At 41.8% G+C, this 27,972-nt stretch overlaps 2 protein-coding genes across 4 annotated transcripts in view; both read right to left on the minus strand.

The window, feature by feature from the left end:
• The window catches only part of LOC132761299 (calpain-1 catalytic subunit-like), a 31,372-nt gene extending 21,294 nt beyond the window's left edge, over positions 1 to 10,078 (minus strand). Inside the window, exons 1-3 of the mRNA XM_060754047.2 lie at positions 9,923 to 10,078; positions 3,203 to 3,493; positions 1,066 to 1,135 (exon numbers count right to left, since the gene is read on the minus strand). Of these exons, the coding sequence (XP_060610030.2) occupies positions 1,066 to 1,135; positions 3,203 to 3,430 (298 nt within the window). The 5' untranslated portion in view covers positions 3,431 to 3,493; positions 9,923 to 10,078. The remainder of the gene's footprint in view (positions 1 to 1,065; positions 1,136 to 3,202; positions 3,494 to 9,922) is intronic.
• Positions 10,079 to 24,207: 14,129 nt separating this feature from the next.
• The window catches only part of TMEM63B (transmembrane protein 63B), a 95,819-nt gene continuing 92,054 nt past the window's right edge, over positions 24,208 to 27,972 (minus strand). For 2 of the 3 annotated variants that reach the window (XM_060754043.2, XM_060754045.2), the window contains one exon: positions 24,208 to 27,139. In XM_060754043.2, coding sequence (XP_060610026.1) covers positions 26,972 to 27,139 — 168 coding nt within the window. In that variant the 3' untranslated portion in view covers positions 24,208 to 26,971. The remainder of the gene's footprint in view (positions 27,140 to 27,972) is intronic. The other variant, XM_060754044.2, reaches the window with a different exon arrangement.

Here is a 27,972-nt window from a genome sequence, read left to right on the forward strand (position 1 = left end):
GGTGATTTGAATGCAATATTCCTGCTTCTTGGCAGGGGGTTGGACTGGATGGCCCATGAGGTCTCTTCCAACTCTTTGATTCTATGATTCTATGATTCTATGAATTTCTTAACCAGAAACTGGATGTATGTCTCCATAAAATGAAAATATCTTACTTGATGCTTCTTTTAAAAAGTCACAAGAATTTCACATTAGACAGTACCTAATGTTGGCATTATGCCCATCTTCAAATTAGTCAATTTGAATTATATCTTTCTTTTCCATTTTATTTATGTTTGAGGGCATGCTTTTATTCCACCATAATGCTATAGCAATGGGGAAATCCTTAATGACCAGAGACCAGAATTTTAAAAGTAAACAAAAACATTCACTGAGTGAACTATGGGATACTCCAATGAGAGGAACCCACAACTTCAAGGGCTGGGGTTGTAGGTTGGACTTATGATGAATATTTCTTATATTACTGTTATAAAGGTTATAAAGATGAAGGTTGAATATGTAAGCGTCAGCAGAAGTTTGGGATCAGATGTGTTTTGGATATTTTTAATGTTGAAATATTTGTACTTATACATACAAATTGGAGATGGAATCCATGAGCAAAGATAACATTAATGTATGCTTCATCTAGATACACTTTATATACACAGCCTGATGGTAATTTTATACACAATATTTGTCTTTCCCACAAGAAACCCTTGTGTATTTCCTACAGCTATCACTTATAATAGTCACTCTTTCTTTTACACATGTTCCTAACCACTGAGGAGAAGAGAAGTAACTGTCTTTCTATTTTAAAGTATTTTCCTCACTAACCTGAAGACCTGATAATATTGCTGTCTAATGCAGCTCATGTAATGCTTTCTATCTTGATTTAGTCATCAAGGGAGCTGGTACAGCAAAATTTGGCACAAGGTAAACCAATTTCTGGCTTCAACGCCTAACTGCTTAAGGCTTATTGTCCACAATTTTTTTCTAAACCCCAATTCTGACCCTCCCTTTTACCAACCAATCTACTCATTTCTCTCATCCTGTTACCTCTCCAAAGAATGAATACACATTACTCACCCAGAGTCCCTTGGCAGATGTCTGTCCTTGTGGCACCTCCCACAATAAACTTTGGGTCCTCCACAATTTCCTGTAGAAGTGAAAAATAAAAAGAAACCTGTCAGTGGTTTCTTCAACATTCCCACAAAAGCTGAACAGACAACAAAATGAAATGGGTAGAACTTGAAAAAAGCCACATTTAACTCCTTGGAGTTATTGTTCCAACTAACTTTTCAAGTTCTCTAAATAGCATATGCTTAATGCATTATTCTTAACATCTTAAAAATATTTATGGTCTAGCATCTTGAAAATCTTTATGGACTTTTTCCTTCTGACTACTTGGCTTTTCTTTTTCTTTAGTTGGATTCAGATTGTCTCTCATCTTGAGGTGGCCAAAGAAAGGGCCAGGTGTTCCTCAGGAAGTTCATAGTTCAGTCAGAACTTGAAATAACATCCAGTTCATAAGCATGGGATTGCATGAGATGACTCTTGGACCTTACTTCTCACTCCATTTCTATGAACCATTTATACTGGTGTGTGTAGATTTCATATCCTGTACAAATTCTTTGTTATGGCTCTTGGTGCAAAGATCGGCAGCCAGATTACTAACTGGAGCAAGCTACAGGGAGCAGTTAACCCTCCTGTTCAAATGGATCCTCTGACTGCCAATGAGTTTCTGGTTCCAATTCAAGGTGCAGGTGATTACCTACAAAGCCCTAAACGGTTCAGGATCTGCCTATTTTTGTGGTCACATCTTCCCCTATGAACCAACACGAGTCCAAAGATCATCCGGGGAGGCCCTTCTCTAACTTCCACCTCTATCTCAAGCGCAGTTGGTGGGGACGAGGGAGAGGGTTTTCTTGGTGGTGGTTCCCCGGCTCTAGGACTCTCTTCCTGGGGAGATCAGACTGGCACCTACCCTGTCCACCTTCCGTAAGAACCTAAAAACATGAATGTTCCGCTGTGCCTTTGACTAGTTCATAGGCAGTTCCAAAGAATTGTCCCAATGTTACCTAAGTTCCAGCACTTTAGCATAGCCCTCTGCTCTACAAACCTGACATTTTAATGCTCATGAAACTTATCCTCCCAGCCCTGCCTTTCTGAATTTTGCACTTTCACTTAGCTCTGTCTAGGAATTTGCACAAACCCAGAGCCCTTTGAACTCTGCACTTTTATCATTCTGTATGGTACTGTTTTTATGATGTTATTTTGTTTTTATTTGTTTTTGTTTTGATGCTATCTTACTGTGTTATGTTTTTAGCTTTGTGTTCTCTGGGCTTGTCCCTTTGTAAGCCACCCCGAATCCCTTAGGGGAGATGGAGGTGGGGTATAAAAATAAAGTTGTTATGATTATGATTATGATTATTACTAGCTTTCAATTTCTTCAAACAAGACCAAAACTGACCTGAAAAACTATGTAGATCATAGTTCTACAAACTAAAAAGAGAGGTAAATATATAACTTGACTGAGGTTCAAAAGCAATGACAAGTCTTTGATATAAAGAGGTCAGTAGGGATCCATACAGTGCTTATTTATTTATCGTATCAGAAGTGAACTGGAGGGTACAGTTGCATTTAAAAAAAAAAACATGAAGTTTAAAAAACTTGGCATTATGCTAAATGTCCTTTAATCAGTAGCTGGCCACTTGGAGTGCCTCTGGTGTTGCTATAAGAAGGCCCTCCGTTGTGCATGTGGCAGGGTTCAGACTGCATTGTAATAGGTGGTCTGTGGTTTGCTCTTTTCCACACTCGCATGTTGTGGACTCCGATTTGTAGCCCCATTTCTTACAGTTGGCTCTGCTGAAATGAAAGTTCAAGAGCAGACACTGCCAGGCATCTCTCCCATTCTGCAGACAAGAAAACCCTTTGCAAGTGTAACTTCCTTTGCAATTTGGCAGGAGCTCACATTCATAATTTATTAGAGTGCAAAGCAAGAGGTTTAAATGGGAAAGAGGGACTAATAAGAAGATGGAAATGGGTCATTGAAATAAATAGTACAACCTTAGGTGCAGTAAAAAAAAGCACAAAAAATGCTAGCATAGAATCAGTGAGTGAAGAAGCTTTTCATGAAAGCTGCTAATGTGAATTATTGCAATGCAGAATGCAAAGCCTAGGCATTTAATGGCATTTCATGGTTTCCTCTTTATTAGGTACTCACTGATGGGCGCTTCCAGAGCACTCCTTGGGTCTTGTCAGAATTTGGCCCCAGTTCCTTGAAGCCAAGGTTAGAAGGGATGGGAGGAAACTTGGGATCTTCAAACAATCTCCCACTCTTCAAACATTCTTGCTTCAGGGTTTCGTAATCCTGACCCAGATATTTAACAGCATTTTGGTGATTGCCCACACCCTCTGCTCGCAGACGGTCCCTTTCCAATCTGGCAGCCATTCCTCTAAAAGGTATCACCACACGTCCAGCTGGATGAAGGAAAATGAAGCTTCAGCAGCTCCCCTAAAAACCAAAATAAGAGTACATTGAAACATGGAAGCCTCTGCTGCATCCTGGTGTCTTTCCGACAATTTTGGAGGGACTCAATTTGACAGATAAGAATATTTGCAAACCATCTAGCAGCAAACAAGTTAAGCCTCAAAGAATGCAACAACTGCCTGCCTTGTGCTAAATTATTCTTATGATTATGGAAGAACAATTGGTTAAAATAAGCGTGATATGGCACAAAATAATACTATTACATAAATATAAAAGTGTATTTCAGTTATAAAAAGCTTCTGACAAAGAAGATCCTTCCCACAAAGTATTTTTAAGGTGCATCTATCTAGCTGGAATTGTTTTTGAAACAGTGGCAATGAGGACATGGTGAAAAGGTGGCCAGAGAATGACAGACGCTCAGAGTTGGGTTGCAGAAGTGTGTCTGCAGTAAACAACGTAATAAAGTAGCAATTCCAAAACTTTTCTTTACCAATTTAGATACTATATATTATATTGCTACAGACTATAATGTAGCTGAAGATTTTGTTTCATTTTTCAATTTTATTTTATTTAAGTAGACATACATTTGCAAGTGTTTGTTGCATACAGTGCAATACTTTCTATCTATTAATATTCCATAATCATGTATCTGATAATATATATCCTTTAAGGGGTCTACTATCTAAATAATACACATAAAAATATCGTAGACTCTTACTTTACATCCTCTTCCTCCTTGTCTACAATCTTATAGGATCCTCTATATACATTGTTTAATTTTACATTAAGGTGTTGAATCATTTTAAACCATGCAATGTATCACATGTTTATTTTAAGTTGCTCATCAAACATCTTCAGATTTGTAGAGGAGGAAGAAGTAAATACTCTTCTATTATAATATTTTTACTGGAAGGATTCTGTGCAAATTAATAATACTAATAATAGCAATAATAATAGTACCTGAACACCAGAGCATGACCTAGTATTAATTAATGTTAATTAATTAGTTAATGAGGATTGAGTGAGAAGGCTGGTACTGAATTGTTAAATTGGGCTTAATTGCTGAAACTTGTATTCTGAGTTCTGACTACTTTTTTTCAAATGGTTTCTGTACTTATTTTTAAGGTAAGAGAGATCAGTGGATGATTTTTCCAACAGGTATGCTGTTACAAAAGGGATCAATACTTTCTTCAACGGCTCTAGAAAATCTGGTTGTGAGCAGTCATTCATACTGGCTTCTCTGACTCTTCGTGTCAGAAGGAACATATATATTCCATGAACATGGTGGCACAAAATTTGCAACTACTAAGGCATACTCTGGTGCTAGCAAGAAATGACATATGCTTTCTTTCAGCATCATTCACTTGCATGCTCTCTCTCTGTGTGCAGAAGTAACAGTTGCTGAGTATATTTTTGTTCTCATTTTTATAACTATTTTGAAATACTGTAATTAAACTTTATGGAAATGATGTTGGATTTCTGCTCTTTGAAATCTATGTGTTATCATGTGTCTTCCTTCCTTTTTAAAGTGTAAAAGCTCGTAACATTTCTTCAAGTCTTCATATAGATCCTGTTGAAGGAAGCTTAGGCCCAAAAGCCCCCTAACAGACCCCTAAAACTCCAAAACCCTAAAATCTTAAACATATTCTAAGCATATTCTAGGAGGACTTTGGCATGAAACTACAAGACAGGTTACTCTTTAAAGTCAGTTTTCCTTCTGAGATAAGTATAGAAAACCAACAACAGTTCCTGTACTTTGGCAAATTAAGATAAGAACAGAAAATAGGCATTTCCTGCTAATTGGCAAAGCAAAGAGTCAGTTACAAGTTACAGTGTCAGCAAGATAGAGACACATAGTACAGGGTCTGCTTAAGGAGCAGAATAACAAAGAGTTCAGGCTTAATAGGTCACTATGAACCAAAGATTGAGGGGAAAGAGAAGTCCCCCTCCCATACTGGAAGGAGTGACACATAACTTCTCTGCCTATATGACCTTTCATTCACATCCTTATTGCTTAATTTAGGGAAGGCAGAACCAGCAAAAGTAGGAAACTTTAATGTATTACCAGGTATAGGATGTTTGGCCTTGTGCTTAATCTAATTGTCTAAGATATTTGTTAAAGGGTATAAGAAGCCCCACTTTTGAGATGTAGAACACAACTGTGTTGTTTCTGGCTTGTTCATCTATCCACGGCCATGAAGAAAATAAACGAGATTTGCTTTACCTCTGGAGGCTAGACTCTCTTCATTTGCTGCCCTCTGCGACAAACTCAGCAAGGACCCCAAGCAGGGGGTCCCCTACACTGTGAGGACATTATGGCCCTGGACACCTGGGGACCACTCTAATTCACTGAGTATTAGGGGTGTTTGAATTTTCTAGTAGTGTTCTTCGTGTCTAACTTTTGCATGACAGGCAGAATTAAAACAGGTTTCTCTTTCTCCCCCCCCCCCCCCCCCCCAATGTCATGCTCTGAATTGTAGTCAATATGCTTATGTAAAAGATATCAACCTCATTTTAAGGGTTCGGAGGGAGCTCGCTGTGGTTGAAAAGGAACATAATTTGGCCATTTTTATGCAGTGTTTCAAAGAACAAACAGTGGTACACTGTTAAGAATTGGATCTTGGTGGTTTTCCCGACATCATTTTCTTTTTCATTAGGACCAAAAGAATGAAAATTGGTTATGAAATGCTGGGTGGGAGAAAAGTATTAAAGAGAGGAACAGAACTGGCTAGCCCAAGCATCTTTGAAAGTTTGCTTTAATGAAACCTTGTCTCCAAAAATCAAACTCCAAGTGATGTCATTCATGTGATTAAACACGTGGGTTTAAATAAGGATATGACTACCATTAGCTAGCTACTAATCTAGATTTATTTTATTTTATTATATTGTATTTATATCTCACCATTAATGCCCAGAACCAGGATTACAAAATTAAAACTGATGTAGTTTAAAGCAAGAATGGACAAAAGCACACATGAATGTATTATTAAAATACATTTTAACAAACACCAAAGTTTGCAAGCTTGGTAGTTGATTAAATGTTCTTTGACCAGTAGCTGGCCACTTGGAGTGCCTCTGGTGTTGCTGCAAGAAGATCCCCCTCACCTCACTACCTCTGAGGATGCTTGGCATAGATGCAGGCGAAATGTTTAGAGAGAATGCCTCTAGAACATGGTCATATAGCCCGAAAAAACCTACAATAACCTAGGTCCTCCATTGTGCATGTGGCAGGACTCAGGTTGCATTGCAGCAGGTGGTCTGTGTTTTGCTCTTCTCCACACTCACGTCGTGGATTCCACTTTGTAGCCCCATTTCTTAAGGTTGCCTCTGCATCTTGTGGTGCTAGAGCACCGTCTGTTCAGCGCCTTCCAAGTCGCCCAGTTTTCTGTGTGCCCAGGGGGGAGTCTCTCATTTGGTATCAGCCATTGATTGAGGTTCTGGGTTTGAGCCTGCCACTTTTGGACTCTTGCTTGCTGAGGTGTTCCAGCGAGTGTCTCTGTAGATCTTAGAAAACTATACTTTGATTTAAGTTGTTGGCAGAGGCGGCCCTAGGTAATTTTCAACGGTAAGCAGTAACTACAACTTGCATATGTCAAGGTCTATTTCCCCCCAAGAGCGCCTCAAGAGTTCCCCTGGGCAAAATCAACTATACTGCAAATGCTTACTTTACGTAATGGGTTGAGCCGCCCCTGGTCGTTGGGATGCTGGCTGATACCCAAACAGGGGATGAGCTGGAGATGTCACTGCCTTGGTCCTTTCACTATTGGCTGCTACTTCCTAGTGGATGTCAGGTGGTGCAATACCGGCTAAACAGTGTATTTCTCCAATGGTGTAGGGCACAGAGCCTGATGAGGAGCCAGGACTCTTTGGCAGCTCCCTTGATCCCATAGCACTGACTCTACTGACAGTTTAGATCAGGCATGGGCAAATTGGGCCCACCCTCCAGGTGTTTTGGACTTCAATTCCTAACACCCTCAGGCCCCTTTCTTTTCTGCTTGGAAAGAGCCTGAGGCTGTTAGGAATGGTGGGAGTTGAAGTCCAAAACACTCAGAGAAGGGGCCCAAAGTTTGCCCAGGCCTGGTGTAGATGCACCCTTGGCCCCACCCTTTCCATCATATAGTGGCGAGAGGACAAGGCGAGTTGGAGCCCTGCCCCTGGCCACCCTTTCCCTCACCATAGGGGGAAATTGAGAGGAAAGTGCGGGCAGCTCTATCAGAGATACTACCCAAAAAACACTTTCCTCTCCGCCCTGGAGGAATGTGGGCGGGGCCAAGCCAGTGATCTGCAGTCCGCGTCGACCAATGGGAGAACGGTGCGGAGAAAGCTCCTCCTGGATTGGTGAATCGCTTGGCAGGGCAGCGGGAGGACTCTTCTTTCCCTTCCTCCTCAGAGCTGCAGAGTTATGGGCTCGGCCCAGCAAGATGGAGCTGGGCTTTTGCGGCTGAGATTTTAGCCTAAGAGAGAAGATAAGGGACTGGAGAATTGGAGGCGAGGCCATCAAAGCGCCCTCCCGAATTTCAATCATCATACTCCTTCCTGACGGCCGCTCCATGCCGGCCACACGACCTTGAAGGTGTCTACGGACAACGCCGGCTCTTGGGCTTAAAAATGGAGATGAGCACCAACCCCCAGAGTCGGACACGACTGGACTCAATGTCATGGGGAAATATTTATCTTTACCTTACTCCTTCCAGAACAATATTTCTTTAAGTCTATGTAGGTAAGCGCTTAAGCGGCTGAGGGGAAAAAAGAAGGGGCCTGAGGCTGTTAGGAATGGTGGGAGTTGGAGTCCAAAACACCTAGAAGGAAGGCCTAAGCTAGCCCATGCCTGTGCTAGGCTATTACTCTATTTATTGCCTAAAGCTTTTAAACTGTGGCTGTAATGTTCACCTTTGTGAATGTTTGAAAGTATTTCAATTAAGTGCTTGGTATTAATATCATAAGTTACTTGGTTTAAAATCATTCATATTATAAACTGTCTCAGGCCATTAACTAGGTGAAAGGTGGGGTATTAAAATATATCCTTTTACAAAGTTGGATTTCAACTCTTTACATCTATCCCCATTGGCCATTTTGACAGGATAAGATTGGAGTCCAGCATTTGAAAGCTGCTATTTATTTATCCTATCAGAAGTACTGAATGGAACCACTTTAAATCTGGTTTTGAATTGCACTCAAAGCACCCCTGACAGATGGCCATCCAGCCTCTTTGGAAGCTTTTAAATAGAGGGTGAATGGCCATCTGTTGGGAGTGCTTTGAGTGCAATTTTCCTTCTTCTTGGCAGAGGGTTGGACTGGATGGCCTTTGAGGTCCCTTCCAACTCTATGATTCTGCCTCCTGAGGAATGAAGGAGTTTGTAGTTTTGCGAGGCTGTTAAAGTCTAAACTAAACTACAAACCCCAGAATTCTGCAGGAAGCAGCAACCGGATTTAAAGTGGATTCATTCACTAGTGTGATGAGGTCCAGAGTTAATGATGTATTTTCCCTGTATTAATCAGTGAGTGCTTTTATTTCCTTCTCCTTTTGCCATATCAATTATTTTTTGTGGACTCCTGAGGAAAGTGGTGTGTTTTGTAGTTCTCCAAAGTACCATGTAACCTGATAGCTACATTTGTAATACATCAATAAAAATAATAATGTTTCATCCCTATGGTCCCCGTCCCACAATCAATTAAGCATAAGGTTGGGAATTTAAACCTAGCTGAGAATTTTCCTGTCTCATTCCAAAATGCTCATATTCATTTGAGACATCTCTTGTTTAAGAAGAGAAAATACTTTCAAGTGCTGCTCCCCTAAATAATTCTTCCTTCTTTCTAACAGTCTTTTCATCTGTTTAAGCGGAAAAGGTATAGGATCAGTACAGCTGATGTAAAATATAAGTTTCCCAATTGCAATATTCACATTCGCCTCAGACAAAGAGTTCTTTTTCCCACCCTGGACAATCCACAGATATGTAAACCCCACTTGCCTAGTTTCCAACATACCTCACAACTTTTGAGGATGCCTGCCGTAGATGTGGCTGAAACATCAGGAGAGAATGCTTCTGGAACATGGCCATACAGCCTGGAAAACTCACAGCAACTCTAGAAGGCCTGGGTTTGAGCAATTTAAATGCTAAGTTCACTTCAGATATACTGAAGTTAGTGAAGAAGTGTTCCTGGCATTACTTCTTTGGCAAGAAATTTAATATCCAATGCAGAAATAACACAAATAAAAACAGCACAGAAAATAAAGCAGTTAGACATATTTAAGCAAACTTTTTATGCATTTCAATATGCTATGGGTGACTGGTGAGGCAGGCTTGTCTGCTTTCTTCCTTTCTCTCTGTTTTGCTGTTAACATGAAGTCAAAATTAGAACTATGGTCCACAGATATGGAGGGTCCATGCCCTGTCCATGCCCTGCAAGCATTATACGAAAAGCCAAAAGTTTCAGATTAGAGAACACACTCACCACAGTGAAGACAAGCAACAGGTTTATTCAGTCCGGCCAGAAAGGATCCTTGTACAGCTGAAGCCAAAATATAGAGGCATAAAAATTAATACAGACAGTATAGATTTTAAGCAGTTCAGTTTCCATTCAAGCTTCCTGCTCCCTCCACGGATTGGCTGAGAGAAGGGGCTGGACTGAGCCTTCCCTCTGATTGGCTGGGCTCAGTCCAGCCCCTTCTCTCAGCCAATCCAACATCATTGGTTCCAGGCAGGGTTTCTCCCAGTTGGGAGGGGATGGCTGTGGTTGGCTTCGGACAGCCTAATCAGCTGTGGGGGACGTCCTTCTGGGGGGGGGGGAACGGCCCCGGAGAGTTCCTGTGACTATATTTGGAGGTCTTAGAGGGGCTTCCGACTAGCATAATAGTCCAGTTTTGTGTATTGTCGAAGGCTTTCATGGCCGGAATCACTGGGTTGTTGTAGGTTTTTTCGGGCTATATGGCCATGTTCTGGAGGCATTTTCTCCTGACGTTTCACCTGCATCTATGGCAAGCATCCTCAGAGGTAGTGAGGTCTGTTGGAACTAGGAAAAAGGGGTTTATATATCTGTGGAATGATCAGGGTGGGACAAAGGACTATTGTCTGTTGGAGCTAGGTGCGAATGTTTCAACTGACCACCTTGATTAGCATTTGATTGCCTGGCAGTGCCTGGAGCAATCATTTGTTGAGAGGTGATTAGTCCAGCTTTGGGTGATAAAGATGGGGTTATGATAGTCAAGTGTTTTGGAAAAATTGTAGTTTTTTTTATTTTCACAGAAGTCCTGTGCCCCTAAGTCAAGTGAATGTGTATGACTGTCAGTCAACCCTTCTCACCTCAGGCAGTTAGTATTCTGTGGCCAACATTTTTCATATTTTTTTCTACTTCTGTAAACCATACAGTTCAAGTAATGACGTAACTGTCCTTTTCTGCTTTAACACATGTCCTGATAAAGAGTTCTGGGGAATAAAGGAGTTTGACCTGTCCTTGGAGCTCTCTCAGTTGAGTAACTAAATACAATAGTTTTCTGACTGTGTTTCTCAGGGAGTGACCTGTTTTGGTTTCTTAATTCCCCCCCCCCCCCCTTTTAACATTACATTTCTTAAGTTCTTGAGAATAAGGAAGTTTGATTCTTATTTATTTAATTAACTTTCTTGAATTCAAAGACATACCTGTAATAAACAGATCAAAACAACAATATTTTTGTATCTTTTTCTATTTCTGCAAACCAAGGCATGACCTGCCTGTCTTTTTTTCTGCTTTAACACATAGCCCTGATAAAGAGTTCTGGGGAATAAAAGAGTTTGAACCATCTATCTATCTATCTATCTATCTATCTATCTATCTATCTATCTATCTATCACACATGTTGTGTATGTGTGTATGTGGGAGGGATTTCTGCTTACACAGACAGAGTCCCCCCTCCACAAACAGGCTATAGTTCCCATTAAGCAGGAGACACCCATGGCCCTCCCAAAACAGATATTGTAGGTTACCGTGAACATATCCAAGGACCCTGCCAATGTCCACAAATGCTATCCTGCCCACCACTCTGGTGAAGGCTTTGAGATGGTGACAATTTCAGCCTAGATTTTCTGTTTTTCCTCCACCAAAGACACCTCCTAGGGTTCTTTTCCTTCTCAATTGGTATGAAATTTGCATGGCCCTGCCCATTGACTCTCCCATAACCCTTTGCATGACCTTGCTCACTGCTTCTTCCATTACCCTTTCCTATGGCACACAGCAGACAGAGGAAAGGATCTGGAACTGAACATTCTGTAGGAGTTTGGGGGACTGACTGAACAGGATGGAAGTTATTGTTCAGCCTGCATCAAGACACAGCACTGTGACCCCCCCCCACTAAGAATGGACCTGGACCACATTTTGCACACAGAACCCCATGATCAACAAAACATACTGGAGGCATTTGGGGGGAATTCACCTATATTAATAGCTTTTGTAGGTACTGGGATTTATAGTTCACCTGCAAACACAGCACTGTGACCCCCACTGAGAATGGATCTAGGCCACATTTTGCACATAGAACCCCATGACCAACAAAACATACTGGAGGAATTTGGGGGGAATTCACCTAGATTAATAGCTGTTGTAGGTACTGGGATTTATAGTTCACCTGCAATCAGAGAGCACTCTGGACCCCACCAACAATGGACCTGGAACTAACTTGGCACACAGAACCCCCATGACCAAGAAAAAACACTGGAGGTCTTTGGAGGGATTTATAGGAATTGTAGTTCACCTACCTCCAGAGCGCACTATGAACCCAAACAATGATGGATCTGGACCAAACTTGACTTGCATACCTGATATTCCCAAATATGAATACTAGTGGGTTTGGTGGGGAATTGGCCTGGATATTTTGAAGTTGTAGGTACTGGGATGTATAGTTCACCTGCAATCAAAGAGGACTGGACCCCATTAACAATGGCTCTGGACCTCACTTAGCACATAGAACCTCAATGACGAACAAAAATGCAAGAAGGTTTTAGGGCAAATTCACCTTGATTTTAAGAATTAGAGTTCAAATATGAATACTAGTGCGCTTACAGAGAGCACTGTAAGCGCAAACAATGGATCTGAGCCAAATTTGGCATGCATACCCAATATGCCAAAACTTTAATACTGGTGGTTTTGGGATGGAATTGGCCTTGACATTTGTTAGTTGCAGGTATTGGGATTTATAGTTCACCTGCAATCAAAGAACACTCCAAACCCCACCGATGATGGACTGGGACCAAACTTGGCACAGAGAATCCCCATGACCAACTGAACATACTGCAGGGTTGTTTTTTTTTTGGGGGGGGGGGGAGGGGTTGACTTGATTTGGGAAGTTGTAGTTCACCTGCATCCAGATGAACAATGACCCCCACCAACAATGGACCGGGACCAAACTTGGCACAGAGAAGCCGCAAGTCCAACAGAACATACTGGAGAAGTTTGGGGAAAAGGGAGTTTTCCCCAAACTGAAAATACCTAACATTCAAAAACAAACAATGCCTTTCTCAAATAACCTGGGCATCGCCGGGTCCCCAAGCTAGTAATAAAATAAATAGAGGAACAAAACGTTAAATGTATGAAAATGACTTCTAACAATATCTAGTAAAAGCGTATAATTCCACATATTATTATTACTCCCTCTAACGTAGATGAAAATAGCTTAAGTAAACCTATCCCTGTTGTCATATTTTAATCACAAAATTTACAAAATAAAATATATTTTCCCCAGACTTTGAGTAACAGACTCCCAGACTTCATCTACACTGCCCTATAGCCCAGGATTTGATCCCACATTAACTGCTTTGAACTGGATTATATGAGTCTATACTGCCAGGTAATCTGGGATAAGCAGATAATCTGGGATCAGACCCTAGGATATAGGGCAGTGTAGATCCAGCCTCAAGCCTCTTCTATATTGCCATGTAATCCAAACTATCAAAGATAATCTACATTATCTGTTTTGAACTGGATTATATGAGTATATACTGCCATATTACCCAGTTCAAAGTAGATAATCTGGATTTTATATGGTAGTATAGAAGGGGCGTCAGTCTCAGTCAATTGCAGCTGAAGTATTTGAAAGGGGCATTCTTTGGGCAGACTGCTTTTTATGGGGATTAATGCTTTCTTGACAGAAAAGGAAAATAAGGTGCTTTAGAGTTCAACTGAATGATAAAAGCATGGTAAAAATAAATATTAAAAGGGGAGGAGTCCACATTGGCAACTTTATCCCATCTTAACACAGACAGTCCATATTCTGTGGAAAATCTTCATTGTTTTCTTGGAGGGGGGGGGAGCAGTTTACGTCCTTAGCTTTCATATTTGTTCTTGTTTCTTTAAACACATTCTATTTTGCAGGTCATGACCCAACTGTCTTTTCTACTTTAACACTTGGCCTGACAAGAGTTCTGGGGAATAAGGAAGTTTGATAAGTACTCTGAAACCTGTTAGTTTAGTAACTAAATACATGCTGTTTTTGGCCTGATGAAAACTTCCGGGTGCTATAGGTTGCATTTTAGAGAAAGGAACTGGTAAAATTGTCTCTGTGCATTCCTTGCCTAGGAATTAACAGGGTCGCTATAGACTGTACGGACAAGATGGATCTTCTCACCTCTGCAGGAGTCTACCGCATACCATGCAGGTGTGAACAAATCTACATAGAGACCACCAAACGGAACAGAATTGCCCAGACACAAATCAAGGAACATGAAAGGCACTGTAGACTTCTTCAACCAGAGAAGTCAGCCATAGCAGAGCACCTGATGAACCAACCTGGATATAGCATATTATTTGAGAACACAGAAATGCTGGACCACTCTTAACAACTACCATGTCAGGCTAAACAGAGAAGCCGTTGAAATCCACAAGCATATGGACAATTTCAACAGAAAGGAAAAAACCATGAAAATGAACAAAAATCTGGCTTCCAGTTTTAAAAAAACTCAAAAACTATAACAGTAAATAAAGAGCAAAACTCAAACACAGGGGAACTCCAGACAAGAAACAATCAGGAAAGGATTCCCCCAGGCAGTAACAAACCACACCTAAAAACTCTCAGGCCATCACGGCTAATCAGGCTAATCCCGGTGGCTAATTGAAACATTCACAGCTAGCTCCAACAGTCAAGAGTTCTTTCTTGACATTCCACAGATATATAAACCCCATTTTCCTAGTTTCCAACAGACCTCACACCTTCTGAGAATGCCTGCCATAGATGCAGGCAAAACATCAGGAGAGAATGCTTCTAGAACATGGCCATAGAGCCTGAAAAACCTACAACAGCCTAGTGATTCCGGCCATGAAAGTATTCAACAATAGACTGTAAGATAACTTGAATTGCATATGTTTTAGAGAGGATTTATATTAAATCAAGTCAACTCATGCTCTTACAAAATAAAAGACATATGTGTGTTTGAAGAGAAACATACATACATGACATGTAGTTTAGTATTACAGAGTATAAATCCACTGTCAAAGATCACATGGAAAGCATTTTTTTTAAAAGCATCCAAAAGCGTGTTTTTGAAATAGGATGAGAAGAGACCACTTTTCACTCCCATTAATTAAGGGAGGATATGTGCTTTAATAGCTGCTAGTCTTACCAGTCATAATAACTGTGTTGGTGTCCATTCTTTTATCTTTTTGTATGTATATTGATATAATATTTTATAATTTCTATAGATCAAATGACACATGGTGACCCTAGGGCAGCACTATCATAGGTTATTATGAGGCTGAGGGCCCCTCCAGACACTTTATCCCAGGAGCTTCTGCAGCAAACAGGAGGGTGCCAGACGCCATTCCCTGTAAACGCAGAAGCAATCACTACAAAAGGCAAAAAACATGAGATTTCCAGGCGTGGGAATGTTGCGGTTTTTAGCCGAATATCCACATGCCCTTGCAATCAGGACCAACAGGTCTGTATGTGGACCTTTTCTGAAGTCCCAGGATTTTTGCCCCTGTTTAAAACCCATAATTTAGTGCTGTCTGGAAGTGTGCTAAGAGTGTGTGACTTCCTAAGCCCACTCAGTGGGTTTTTGTGGCCAAGTGGGGATTTGAACCTTGTTCTCCAAAATCACAGTCCATCGTTCAGTCTAGTATGTTATACAGGAACTAACATTTATGCATGGATTGTAGTTTAGTCACTAGAGATTCCAGCTGTTCTAAATCTTCCAAAGGGGAAAAAAAGTTGGTGTCTGCCTTCAAGTGTTTTCCAACTTATGGTAACCCTATCACAGGGCTTTCTTGGCAATGCTTATTCAGAGAAGGATGGGTTTGTCTTTTTTTGAGGCTGAGAAAGTGTGACTTGTCCAAGGTAATCCAGTAGGTTTCCATAGCCAAGAGGGAACTGGAACCCTGGACTCGAAACCACTACACAAGAACACTGTAGGAAGGCATGAAAGTGTGTATTGTAAGGGGAATGAACCACAGGGCTCTTAGATGCATTAAACTCTTGATCCTTTTAATAACAATAATGGAAGGGGGAAAAGTTTGCCTTGTATATAAGCTACTCAGTGTTTGCATGGGGCAGAATGCCCTGTATAATGGAGATCAATGACACACTGGGCAGGAGGGACAAGCAAACCCACCACTGCCCAACAGGGTGAAGGGTTTAACATTCAGCTGGACACTACTTTAATGACGATAAACAACTATGACAAGGGGGAAAGACTCTCTTATCCCACCTCAGTAATATTATTCAGTGACCAACTACGTTAACAATGTTAATTGCCGATGTAATTGATAGATTCGCTGCCACCACCTCAATTAATGTCTGAGGAAAACATAAGTGTGAATGTGAAATAGGTAAAGTATATTCAAGCCCTTAGTTCTTCTTTGATAACTGCTTCTTTCGCTGACTGGACTGGAACTAAGTTGTCTTTAGGCTAGCTGAGATCTAATTAGCCTCAATTGATCATAACTACAGTGTTGGGAGAAGAGCCCTCTAAGTGGGGACTTGCCTTTTTAAAGTGATCCTTCTCACTCCTTACAACTAATGATTGCTTGACAGGAAGGCAACTGTAGAGGAAATAAACAAGAGCAGCTAGTCTTTATTCAAGATGCTTTATCCCATCCCACCTGGATGTTCTGTTGCCAATTCTCATTTATTGTTTTTACTGTTCCTCTGGGCATGACTCAGCAACTTTTTTTTTTTTTTGCTTTCATGTCTGACCTAATAAGTAGTTCTGGAGAATAAGGAAGTTTGCCCAATGTTTTTAAAAAACTGTTTTATTGAATTCCGAGGAATAATTCTTAACAAACAAAAGGTCAAACATATTTCAATGACCTGCAAGTTAAACCTACTAATATATATATGTGGCTTACCACTATTACTCCCCAGATTTGTTCTGAAATGAATGGCTTTGTCTCCCTTTGAGGCTGCGAGAGTGTGACTTGCCCACTGTCAACCAGTTGGTTTCCATTGCCAAGTTGGGATTAGAACCCTGATCAGAAGAGTTGGAACCACTATACCATGATCATGTATTAAAACCCACAAAAGTAAGGTATACATATGTGCATCGCAAGAAAGATGGAATAACAGCAACCAGCTCATTTCCTCATGCTGTATAGTGTCTCAAAAGGACAGTAAATTGATAGCTGTGTAGTTCATTATTATTATAGTTCAATTGTGAAGGAATAGAATCATAGACTTGGAAGAGACCTTGTGGGCCATCCAGTCCAATCCCCTGCCAAAAGGAGGAAAATCACATTCAAAGCACTCCTGACAGATGGCCATCCAGCCTCTAGTTAAAAGCCTCCAAAGAAGGAGTCTTCACCATACGCCAGGGCAGACAGTTCCACTGCTGAACAGCTCTCACAGTCAGGAAGTTCGCCTTCATGTTCAGGTGGAATCTCTTTTCCTGTAGTTTGAAGCCATTGTTCTGCGTCCTAATCTCCAGGGCAGCAGAAAACAAGCTTGCTCCCTCCTCCCTATGACTTCCCCTTGCATATTTATACATGGCCATAATGTCTCATCTCAGCGTTCTCTTCTGAAGGGTAAACATGCCCAGCTCTTTAAGCCGCTCCTCATAGGGCTTTTTCTCCAGACCCTTGATTATTTTGGTCTCCCTCCTCTGGACACGTTCCAACTTGTCAACGTTTCCCTTCAATTATGATGCCCAGAATTGGACACAGTATTCCAGGTGTGGTCTGACCAAGGCAGAATAGAGGGGTAGCATGACTTCCCTGGATCTAGACACTAGACTTTTATTTATACAGGCCAAAATCCCATTGGCTTTTTTTTTTTTGCTGCCGCATGACATTGTTGGCTTATGTTTAACTTATTGTCCACGAGGACACCCAAGTTCTTTTTCACACATACTGTTCTCGAGCCAGGCATCCCCCATTCTGTATCTTTGCAAAGGCAGAATAACTTCTAGGTTTTTTTTTTACTCAATGTCACAACACTATTTGTTTTGGGGAGGCCTCTTTGTTGTCCAAAATGTCTTGAGCCACTTCTGAAGGTCAGAACTGACAATCCCATATCACCAATGGTTCAGCTGCATCATTTGCAGTTTTGCAGCAAAGAATTCATGTTAAATCCAGCAATACAAACTTTATGGGGTGTCACCCCTTTTCTTTCCTTGATGTCCTAAGCATGTGGTTTTTTTTTTTTTGCTTAATGGTTAATCCAGCTGTAGTGGGAAGTGGGAACCTTGAGAACAAATGTTGAATATGAGATGAGACCAGGAATTTCAATGCCTTTAAGAGTCTGCCTACCCCCTTCTTCATCTTTTTGACAAATTAGTGTCCTGCTGGATTTCAGCTCAGTTCTGAGTCAGGCCTCAGTTATGTTGACACAGAGGTTCGACCAGAGGTCGATACCTTACTTAATTAGGCAATCCCTCATTGTTGGAGTTTGATGGCCTAACAAGAGTAGTGTCTTAGCGGTGGATATGCTGATGATTGTGGAGCCCTATTCTTGACCCACATGTTCGTCCACAGTGAGGATATCGATTTCCAGGTGGAAGGCGGTTTTGGTCAGGGTTGGCTTGATATGCCATCCTCTTGGCATGTTTCTCCCTTTCACCCTCCTTTTGTGCCTCTTCAAATTTCACAACACTGCTGGTAACAGCCGACCTCCAGTTGGAACACTCAATTGATTTATTTAATTATTTGCTTACTTACTTTATTTATATCCCGCCCTTCTCAATCCTAAAGGGGTCTCAGACGGGCCAGGGTTCCCAGTTCTCGGTCTCTATTCCACAGTTTTTAAGGTTAGCTTTAAGCCCATCTTTTAATCTCTTTCATTCCATTTTCCATTCTTGAGTTGGGAGTATAGTAACTGCTTTGGGAGATGGTCATCAGGTATTTGGACAGCATGGTCAGTCCAGCGGAGTTGATAGTGTAGGTCTGTCCTTGTTTTCCTAGAGCTTCAATGCTGGTGGTCTTTTCTTCTTCCAGCTTGTTGTCATTTGTTTTCCCAAGAGATTTGCAGGATTTTTTGGAGGCAAAGCTGATGGAATTGTTCCAGTTGAGTGTGTCACCTGTAGACAGTCCACGTTTTGCAGGCATATAACCGGGTTGAGTGGACAATAGCTTATAAACAACACCACAGCCAGATTGATTATGGAACATAAATGGGGTTTTCCTGCATGTCAGAATTAGTCCTGGAACTAGTTACCTTCTCTGCCTTCCCTAATGTTATGAGGCTGAGATACTGAAAGCTATATGTGATTCTTGTTGGGAGCAAGTCCTGTAAACATGTCTAGCCACAGCAATACAGAGAAAAACTCCTCTCCAACTCAAGAAAGTTTTGAAAGGCTTCCTGGTCTTCAGTTTTAGAAAAAGAATGCCTCCTCTAAAACTCCTCTAGCCCTCCCCATCACAGATGACTCAGTCTGCAATGCAGGAAGAGCAAGCGCAGATTGTTTCGCAGGCTTCCTCCTGCGGACCAGCCTTTTTTCATTAGGCCTATTGAGAAAGGAGGTGGTGCACAAGCCGAATTCCCCTTTGTGACTAGCAAATGGCAGTGGTGGGTATAACTAATCACAGTGACATGCACATCAAGAGTTCCCTCTGCAGGCATAGAGAGGGCACTTCTTACATGCATACACCCTGGTTTGCTTGCAAAGTAGGAAGAGAATTTGGTTCCTTGTGGGCTCATTTGGGTAATGTTCCATTATCTGGATGGAGGCCGCAAGGGGACTCTAGGTAGAAAAAGACAGTCCATTTTACTGGGGTTTGGGTGGGGAACTGAAGGAGTGAAACTATTTTCCCCAGTTTTCCTGTTATTGCCCTCCACCCATGTTGCGGTCATGGAAACAACCCTCATTTATGATATAGGAAGGGGGGGGGGGGGAATAACCAGCGAAAATGGTTTTCCTCCTTCAACTCCCCCCCCCCCACAAAATGGTCTATCCTTCTCAGTCTAGAGCCCCCCTTTGGTCTCTGCCCAGATAACAGAACAGTACCGTCATTTGTAAGCACTTTTAAGCATCCTTAGTAATTCTGAGTGCAGAATGCTGCTGTGGGTGGAAGGACTCTTCCCAAGAAATTTTATTCCCTGAGGCAAAGGATAAAGCAGTGTCATTATTCCACACAGAAATGTATGGTGTGCCAGATGAATTGCCTAGACTGGTATCAGAGTGGTGTCCTGAGGGCATCAAAGAACAAAGTATTGTTGAAGGCTTTCATGGATGGAATCACTGGGTTGTTGTAGGTTTTTCTGAGGATGCCTGCCATAGATGTAGGTGAAACATCAGGAGAGAATGCTTCTAGAACATGGCCATACAACCCAAAAAACCAACAACAACCCAACTTAGAACAAACTGAAACTTGTTGATTAATGTTGTATCACAGTTGAAACCATAAGTCCTGTTATGTCATTTTTGGATAACTTTTTGATTCTTTGTGTTTGACGGATCAAAAGAGTCTGCTAGTGGCTAAAGTGTGGCAAGAAATGCCTACAAAAAAAACCCCAAACCATTTTTTTTGTTTCCCAGTTGGGAAAAGTAATAAAACACAAAATCCACAAAACAGCAATACCTTTTTTGAGTCAACTAAAGAACATAAAATATTCCCCCATCCCAAAAGGAACACTGTTACTCTAAAAAGTAGCACATTTTGGGTAACTTTATGTGTAATAAGTTCCTCGTTACTTAATGTATATTCTGGTGTATAAGACTACTTTTTAACCCAAGAAAATCTTCTCAAAAGTCAGGGGTCATCTTATACGCAGGAGTTGTCTTATACGCTGGAGTAGCCTTATGCATGGGAGTCATCTTATATGTGGGAGTAGTCTTATACACCGGGAGTCATCTTAGAGAGTGGGTGCTGAAACTTCCAATCTGGATTGGAGAATCTGTGGTTGCTGTATATTGTGGGGGAAGCTCAAAAATGGCAGTGGCCGTTTCCCTGCCATATGCAGCAACTCTATGAAAGCATTACAGGTGATGCTGTACAAGTATGGTAGAAGAAAATCCATTCATCAGGACTTGTGGACTTAATGTGGTCCCGATGGTGAGGTGAAGGGGCACCTCACCGGGAAGGTGTAAGTGAAGGGCGGAGCAAGCTGCAGGAGTCTGGGGTGCCCGGTGTATGGAAAAAAGAGATAGAGTGGCTCTGGGTCCAGAAAAACACACCTCTTTTACCTGTCTGGCCCGCCCTTGTATCCTATTACCGTACCTCCTCGTCTGTCTCTCAGATCTCGCTCCTGAAAATTTCAGTGAAGTGGTGCAGGTGCGCATGTGCGAGATCTGAGAGTCAGAGAAGGAGGTACAGTAATAGGAAAATTACCATATTGAAATCAAATCTGATGCTTTAACATTTTTTATTTGGTGTGTGTTGGAAGAGGGGTAGTCTTATACGACGAGTATATCCCAAACTCTGTATTTTTAACTGGAAAAGTTGAGGGTCGTCTTATATGCCCAGTCGTCTTATATGCCAGAATATACAGGGTACTCATGTTTCGAGGCCCATGAGAAGTTATGTGTCATCCTGAATTATCCAGTGATGAACAATTTAGAAAAAAGCAAGTGAGGAACTCCCAATGCTACATCTCCATATTTGCTGCCTCAGCTGAGAACCATCTCCCTTTCACTAATGGTAGTTGCAATTTCTGAGCTCTACACTAGAGGAAGCCTAGAAACAGCCCAATCAGTAAGCCAAATAAAGAACTTCAATAAGGAACTGGCAACTAGTAATAATATCAGACTCACCACTTAAGAGATTTTATTTCATGTCAGGAGCAACTTGAGAAACTGCAAGTTGCTTCTGGTGTGAGAGAATTGCTGTCTGCGTGGAAGTTGCTCAGAGGACGCCTGGATGTTTTGATGTTTTACCATCCTTGTGGGAGACTCCTCTCATGTCCCCGCATGGGGAGCTGGAGCTGACAGAGGGAGCTCATCTGTGCTCTCCCCAGATTTGATCCTCTGACCTGTTGGTCTTCAGTCCTGCTAGCACAAAGGTTTAACCCATTGGGCCACTGGGGGCTCCTATCACTTAAGAGATAATTCTGCTGCAAATGTAGTATTAGTTATTTCTGTGGTTTCTTTCTGCTTTGTAGTTTCCTTTGAACACAAATCTGAAAAAGATTCTAACAGACAGGCTCATGGAAGAGCTCCTAAGATTATTTCCTGCAGAAATAGCAGTTTGATGGTGTTAGCTGGATTATGGGGCTGGTAAAGTGTACTAGAAACAAGGAAGAACTTGTGCAATGCTGGGTCAGGCACATTCCATTCCCTGAGATTTTAGGCCAAAACCCAAAAGTAGATGGTATCAGGGGTCTCCTTCTGGGTCAGCGGGTTGTGGAAACAGAGATAAATACATTTGGATTAGAACTGAGTTAATCAGGTAACAGGACAACACAGAGCCAGCACAGAAAACATTCTTCAAATAGCTAGGCAGCAAGCAACATAATTCTTCCAGTAAACACAACCAGTTGTTGCTATTCATGTTTAGAGTTTGCATGGCTTACATGGTAAGTTTGCATGACTTACATGGTAAGTTTCTTCCAGAGTTCACACATCCATTGAGACTTCTGGAAAGCACATCAGCCACCTAGGCATTTGTTTTCCTCAGGACATGTGTGTATGACTAGAAGGCTGCAAAAGGCTTAGAAGGTACCGTATAATATTGCTGCATCATTCCTTACCTTGTTTCACATGATCCAAGTGTATGCATTTATGATCTCTCTCTCTTCAGTGCCTTCTTCTTGCTTTGATGTAGTGAAGTTACACAAGTGGCAACACAAAAACATTTTCACAGTAAGATGGAGAACCCCACTTCTAACTGGAAATGTGTGGGAATGGATTCTAGCCTTAAATGCAACTGCACAACAAAATATATCAATTTCCCTTCTCTAGTGTTGCTCGACCTGAGATTTGTTTGCCCATTTGAAGAAGCACAATAATTTCCTTAATCTACAACTTGGACCTGAGACCTGGCAATCTTATGTCATGTTTTTATGAGTGAAAAGACACATTTCATCTGTTTTGCCTTGTAATTATCAGCTCATGTTTATCAGCTCCTTTTTCTAGTTCAATCAAAGACATAGTCATGTTATCAGTATACAATGGGATCTCGTAGTATCTAATGAAATGGACTGAGTCTCATAAAGCTTAAGCTACAAACTTCTTAGACTCTCAAAAGTACTAGAAAGTCCATTTGCATTTTGTTTAGAGAAAAGCTGATAAAAACAACAGTAAATGTAGATAACTTAGTATTGGGAAGTCAAGAAGTGGTGTAGCACTCTGAAATTCAGGTATAGGTCACTTAACAAAGTCTCTGACAAAAAACCCTTTTATAGTCCTTTTACTCCTGTACAGTTCCCCTTTTTCTCTTCATCCTCTATCTATGTAAATGGATTTTTAGCAGCATCGGGATTGGAAATACAGACTTTTTTTGCATTGGGTTGCAGCAGTGTGTCTGCAGTAAACAATGTAATAAAATTATTTATTTAGATTTATACTTATACGCTTGACCACTGAAATGGAAATTGTAAGAAAAGTGGAGTTTGGTGGAGGAAATGGTCACCCCCAGATGTATTTTAGAGAAAGCTTTCAGATGATCTCTAGACATTTCAAAATACCAGCATTTTTGCTGGGTTAAGACAGGCTTATTAGACCTGGTTGCCTCAATTCACTAGTGCATATTGTTAATTTTGAATTTTAAAAAATGCATGAGTATCTCTGAGACAATTATTATTATTATTATTATTATTATTATTATTATTATTTCAGACATTTGTATCCCGTCCTATTCCGACCTCTGCAGAGGGACTCAGGGTGGCTAACAACCGGCACACCATGGTGCCCACAACCAAAAGCATAAATATACAATTTAAATAAAAACAGTATAAAAACAGTATAAAAACATTCAAACAGTTGCCTTGGTGATGAGGGCCTAGCTTAGCAGAACTTACATTTCAGTGAAATTATTTCCTGCATATCGCAATTAAGCTTCTAGCGTTGGACCAGGGCATACGCGCTAGGGGCACTGAGAGGAAAGCGGTTCCTATGGATTTGTTCAAATTGTTTCTGCAACAATATCTCCTCTCTACAACAGGGATGGAAGTAGTTTTGGGGAAGTGCAACTGAGCAGGCTTATTCTAAGAGGATTCTGGGAGCAGTAGTTCAAAAAATACATTTCCTGAGCTCTGCCTAATTCCATCTTTGTTAAACTACAGACAGAACTCAGTAAATTTATTCTTCCTGATAGCTACTAGCATGTGTTTTTCGCTTTCAGTCAATAGGCTTGTATTGGCACACTCCCTTGATTTACCTCCACACAAAGACACACAAAAGACACCAAAATATGATAAGTTCCTCTTTTTTTCTTTTTTACACAAATATATACAGAGTATTATACACATCTCTACGCAGACACAGTGCCAGTTAGAACACAGCTCCCTGCAAAAGGGGGGGACGGGGCCAATGGTCCGCACCCAACCCCATCCACTAACCACACAAGTAAGCCAGCCCTGTCCTGCGGCTGTATGTACAGAGAGATCAGAGCCATCCCAAGTTGAGGCTGTGGGGCTGATGCAGGTAGGGCAGTGGTGGCTGGGCTTAGAAATTATGGCGCCAAGGGGCCAGTACAGAGATGGAGAGGAAACCCTGGCATGGAACACATACTATTTCTAGACTGTATCAGAAAAAACATCCCGGGACAAACAATTAAAATAAAATCCACGTGCATTTCAGCAGCAGTGTGGCTGAATGTGTGGTGATGATGGCAAGGAAAGAATAAGAGACAGTTTAAACACAGGCTTCTCCCCCGTCCCCCCAAACCAAGTCCCAGACAACACCCGAAAAGGAAACCCACTACAAAACCCACCACAAGCCATGGCTCAGCTCCTGAGGGCATCCTCAGATCCTCACATCTCCGCCTAGATGGGCACATGAAGTCCATCTCCTTCTCCCAGTTCTCTAGGGTCTTAGTCAAAAAGCTCCAAGCAGAGTCTTGGCTATATTTGTGACTGTCTGCAACTTAAGCAATCCTGAGTCTCATCTTTGTGTGTGTTAGCTCCCCCGTTTTAACTAGGGTGCATCATATGGAGGTACACAGCCTTGTCCAGTGTTAGAAAAGATGGTGACTTCATTCAGGTTTATAAAATACCTTAGCTAAAATAAACAAAAACACCTTGTATCCTATTTGGAGACAGTTGGGTCTCTGCTTCTGGTAACACTGGCAGCATCCCTCAAGGATAGCTTCTTGCAGACAAGGAACAAAGAGGTGGAGATGAAGGGAGGGCAAACATTAAGACACTTAAGCAGCAGAAACTGAGCCCTCTGTCCATGTCTGAGAAGAGTATTCAACTCATGGAGTTGATGCACTCTGGTCTAAAATCCCTGGGTCCCCCAAATGCACCCTTGAATAGCTGGCCATTTGAGCCAGAACTGCTGCTTGTAACATCTACATCTCTTCTATTTTTCATCTCCCTGCAAGGCTGAAAGTATCTTCCCAAGCAGATTTATTGAAAGGGCCTTCAGAAATTGGTGCAAGATGATCTATTTGCCAATCGAACAGGAATAAACAAACCAAACAATGCCCTATTGTGCTTGAACACAGGAGCTCTCCCAAACGTATGTGCAAAGGAGACAAATACAGTGATAAGATGTGAATTTGAAGATAATGCTTGAAGAATCCTTGAAGAGAAAGCTTAGGAGACAGTAACACCTTGAGCCAGAAAGAAGATGGTTTCTTGGAGCTGCATGCAAAGCAGCAAGATTGGAAAAACAGAGCAGAGTGAGCTGCCTGTGAGAGAAAGCACAGGAGAGGAGGTATCATGCAAAGCTTGGAGGTGGAGCTGGATGATTTCAGAAGCTTCACAGCCCCTGGGATTCAGTGGTCTCTCCCTCTATAGCAAACTGTACAAAAACCAACCCTTCCCCTCTTCTGCCTCCCTAGAAATTAGACAAGACAAAGAGAGTGTTTGGGTTTTAGTCAGGTTTAAAGATAAAACAAATGTGCAAAAAATGCTGCAGACCCCAAACTGCACTGTACCCCAGATGGGGAATCCCGGCAACGTGTAATATGGGCCCCCATGTAGTTGGTTTGCCATGGAAGGAAGCAGAGGAAGAAAAGAGAAGTACTGGATGGACAATCTTCCCTGCTAATTCTTGGCATTCCCCTCGCCCTGCAAGGGGCTTGTTTTTGCCACAGGAGCTGCATTTGCCACTAGCAGCTGCTCACTGGCAGACTCTGGTGCCAGGTAGCACTCTCCAGTCGTGGCTTTCATTGGATCGCAGTCATGGCAGCAGGGCCCTTTTCTGTACAATCCCTCTGGCTCTAGACTTGAATGTGCGCAGCCTTTGCTGGAGGGATAAGAGTGGCTGAGACCATAACTGTCCCAGCATTGTCTTGGGCACTGGAGGCAAAATGCTCACCGATGTACAAGCATGTGGGAAATGTATACACAGATTTAAAAACAGCTGTGCTTGGCTGGAATCACTGATTCAAGCCAAGTTCAAAGCCAGCTCTCCTTTTGTTTGAAGATACCAGTACCATTGATTACAGTTCCGCTCTTTTAAAAATCTAATACCTTATTAGTGTCCATGATTTTAGACAAAAGAGAAAAGAACAGTGATGGGGAGGATGGGGCATGTGCTCCCTGGAAGAGGAGGACGAAGAAAAGGAGGACCACTTTACCACATCTGGGCTCTGATTGTCCTCACTTCTGCTCCTCTCCCTGTTGTGCCGGAGCTGCAATTGTACACAGCCATTTCCTCCCCACTGTCTTGGGTTTCTAGGGTTCCAGAATGTGTTAAGGGGTAGGTAGCTTATAAGAGAAATTCACCTCCCATTCCATAGGAGGAGGACACAGAGAGAACAGGGGTAGGGAAGACAGGGAATGATGTCTGATGGCAAGGTTGCTCCCCACCTTGGAATGAGCGCTAATACAGGAGTCAGGTGGGTGAGGAAGGAGCTGTGGTGGTACCTGTCTCATGCTCCCCTTTTTTCCATTTTCTTGGCCTTTCTCTCTATCACTCGCTCACACAGAACACATACACACAGTGCGCAGCAGCCTCGCCAGCTCATGGGACGCCCCTGCTTTGCTTGCATTTTCCCACATTCCTAATGGTGGATCTCATTCTCTATCAGACTGTCCTCGCATGACTGGAAATCCGTATCGTTTATGCCATTTGGGTTGATGAGCTCCTCGTCTTGGGACCCTTGCTCCTCGGATTCTGCCACGTCACCCTCTGGTGAAGAATCTTGCAGGACTTGAGCAATGTACTTCTGCTGTGGAGTGGATATATAAAACAGACAAACAAAGAATGGAGTGGTTAGTCCTCTGGTCTGTGTGAGGACCTTGGTAGTAGGGTGTAATGGGTATGTGCCATGCAGTTTGGGAGTTTGACAGCAGTCATACTAGCAAACAAAAGAGAGTAACATTGTGCATGAGATAAATGTTTTACAGTATGGTGTTGGGGATGAAAAAAAAAGGGTTTTACGCCTTCGGAGTTTGGATTCAAACATTAAACAATGCTCCTAGCACCATCAGGGAGTTAATTTCTTGTTTAGGAAGTGCAGAAAATCCGACTTTAAATGAATATTTTCAAACCTCTTGTAGGAGGAACACAGTCTTAGCAGGCTGGCTAACACATGTACTAAGGAGGCTCACAATTTGGTCATGAAGATCTCAGCATTAAGAGATCTTGATTCTGCTCCCTCTTGCCAAGTCTACAGGAAGACATTGAGATCTCCCTTCACATCCTGGCTTATTTGCAAGTTATTATACAGTAAATGGCCATTAGCTAGATAACAGGTTCAATCATGGTTAATCCTGCAGCAATAGCTGAGTACTTGCCTCATCTTCAGAGTGCAGGTCAGACCCAAAAAGTTCTCTTAGTAGAATTTCTATTATAAACTATAGTAACTTAGCACATCAGGATACATTCCAAGGGGAAACAACCCAAATGTTTCCTGGCAAGTTTATAAGAAGTTTGATGCATCAATACAGCACCAATCAGATAATGGAAGAGGAAACCCCACAAGGGAGGAATTGGTCCTTCCTTCTCCACTGGGTGGTAAAGGGTGTGATTGGCCCTTGCAGAAATTCTGTGGGTGACCTA

This window comes from Anolis sagrei, chromosome 1 (assembly GCF_037176765.1).
Source record: "Anolis sagrei isolate rAnoSag1 chromosome 1, rAnoSag1.mat, whole genome shotgun sequence".
In the NCBI taxonomy this organism is placed as follows: domain Eukaryota; kingdom Metazoa; phylum Chordata; class Lepidosauria; order Squamata; family Dactyloidae; genus Anolis; species Anolis sagrei.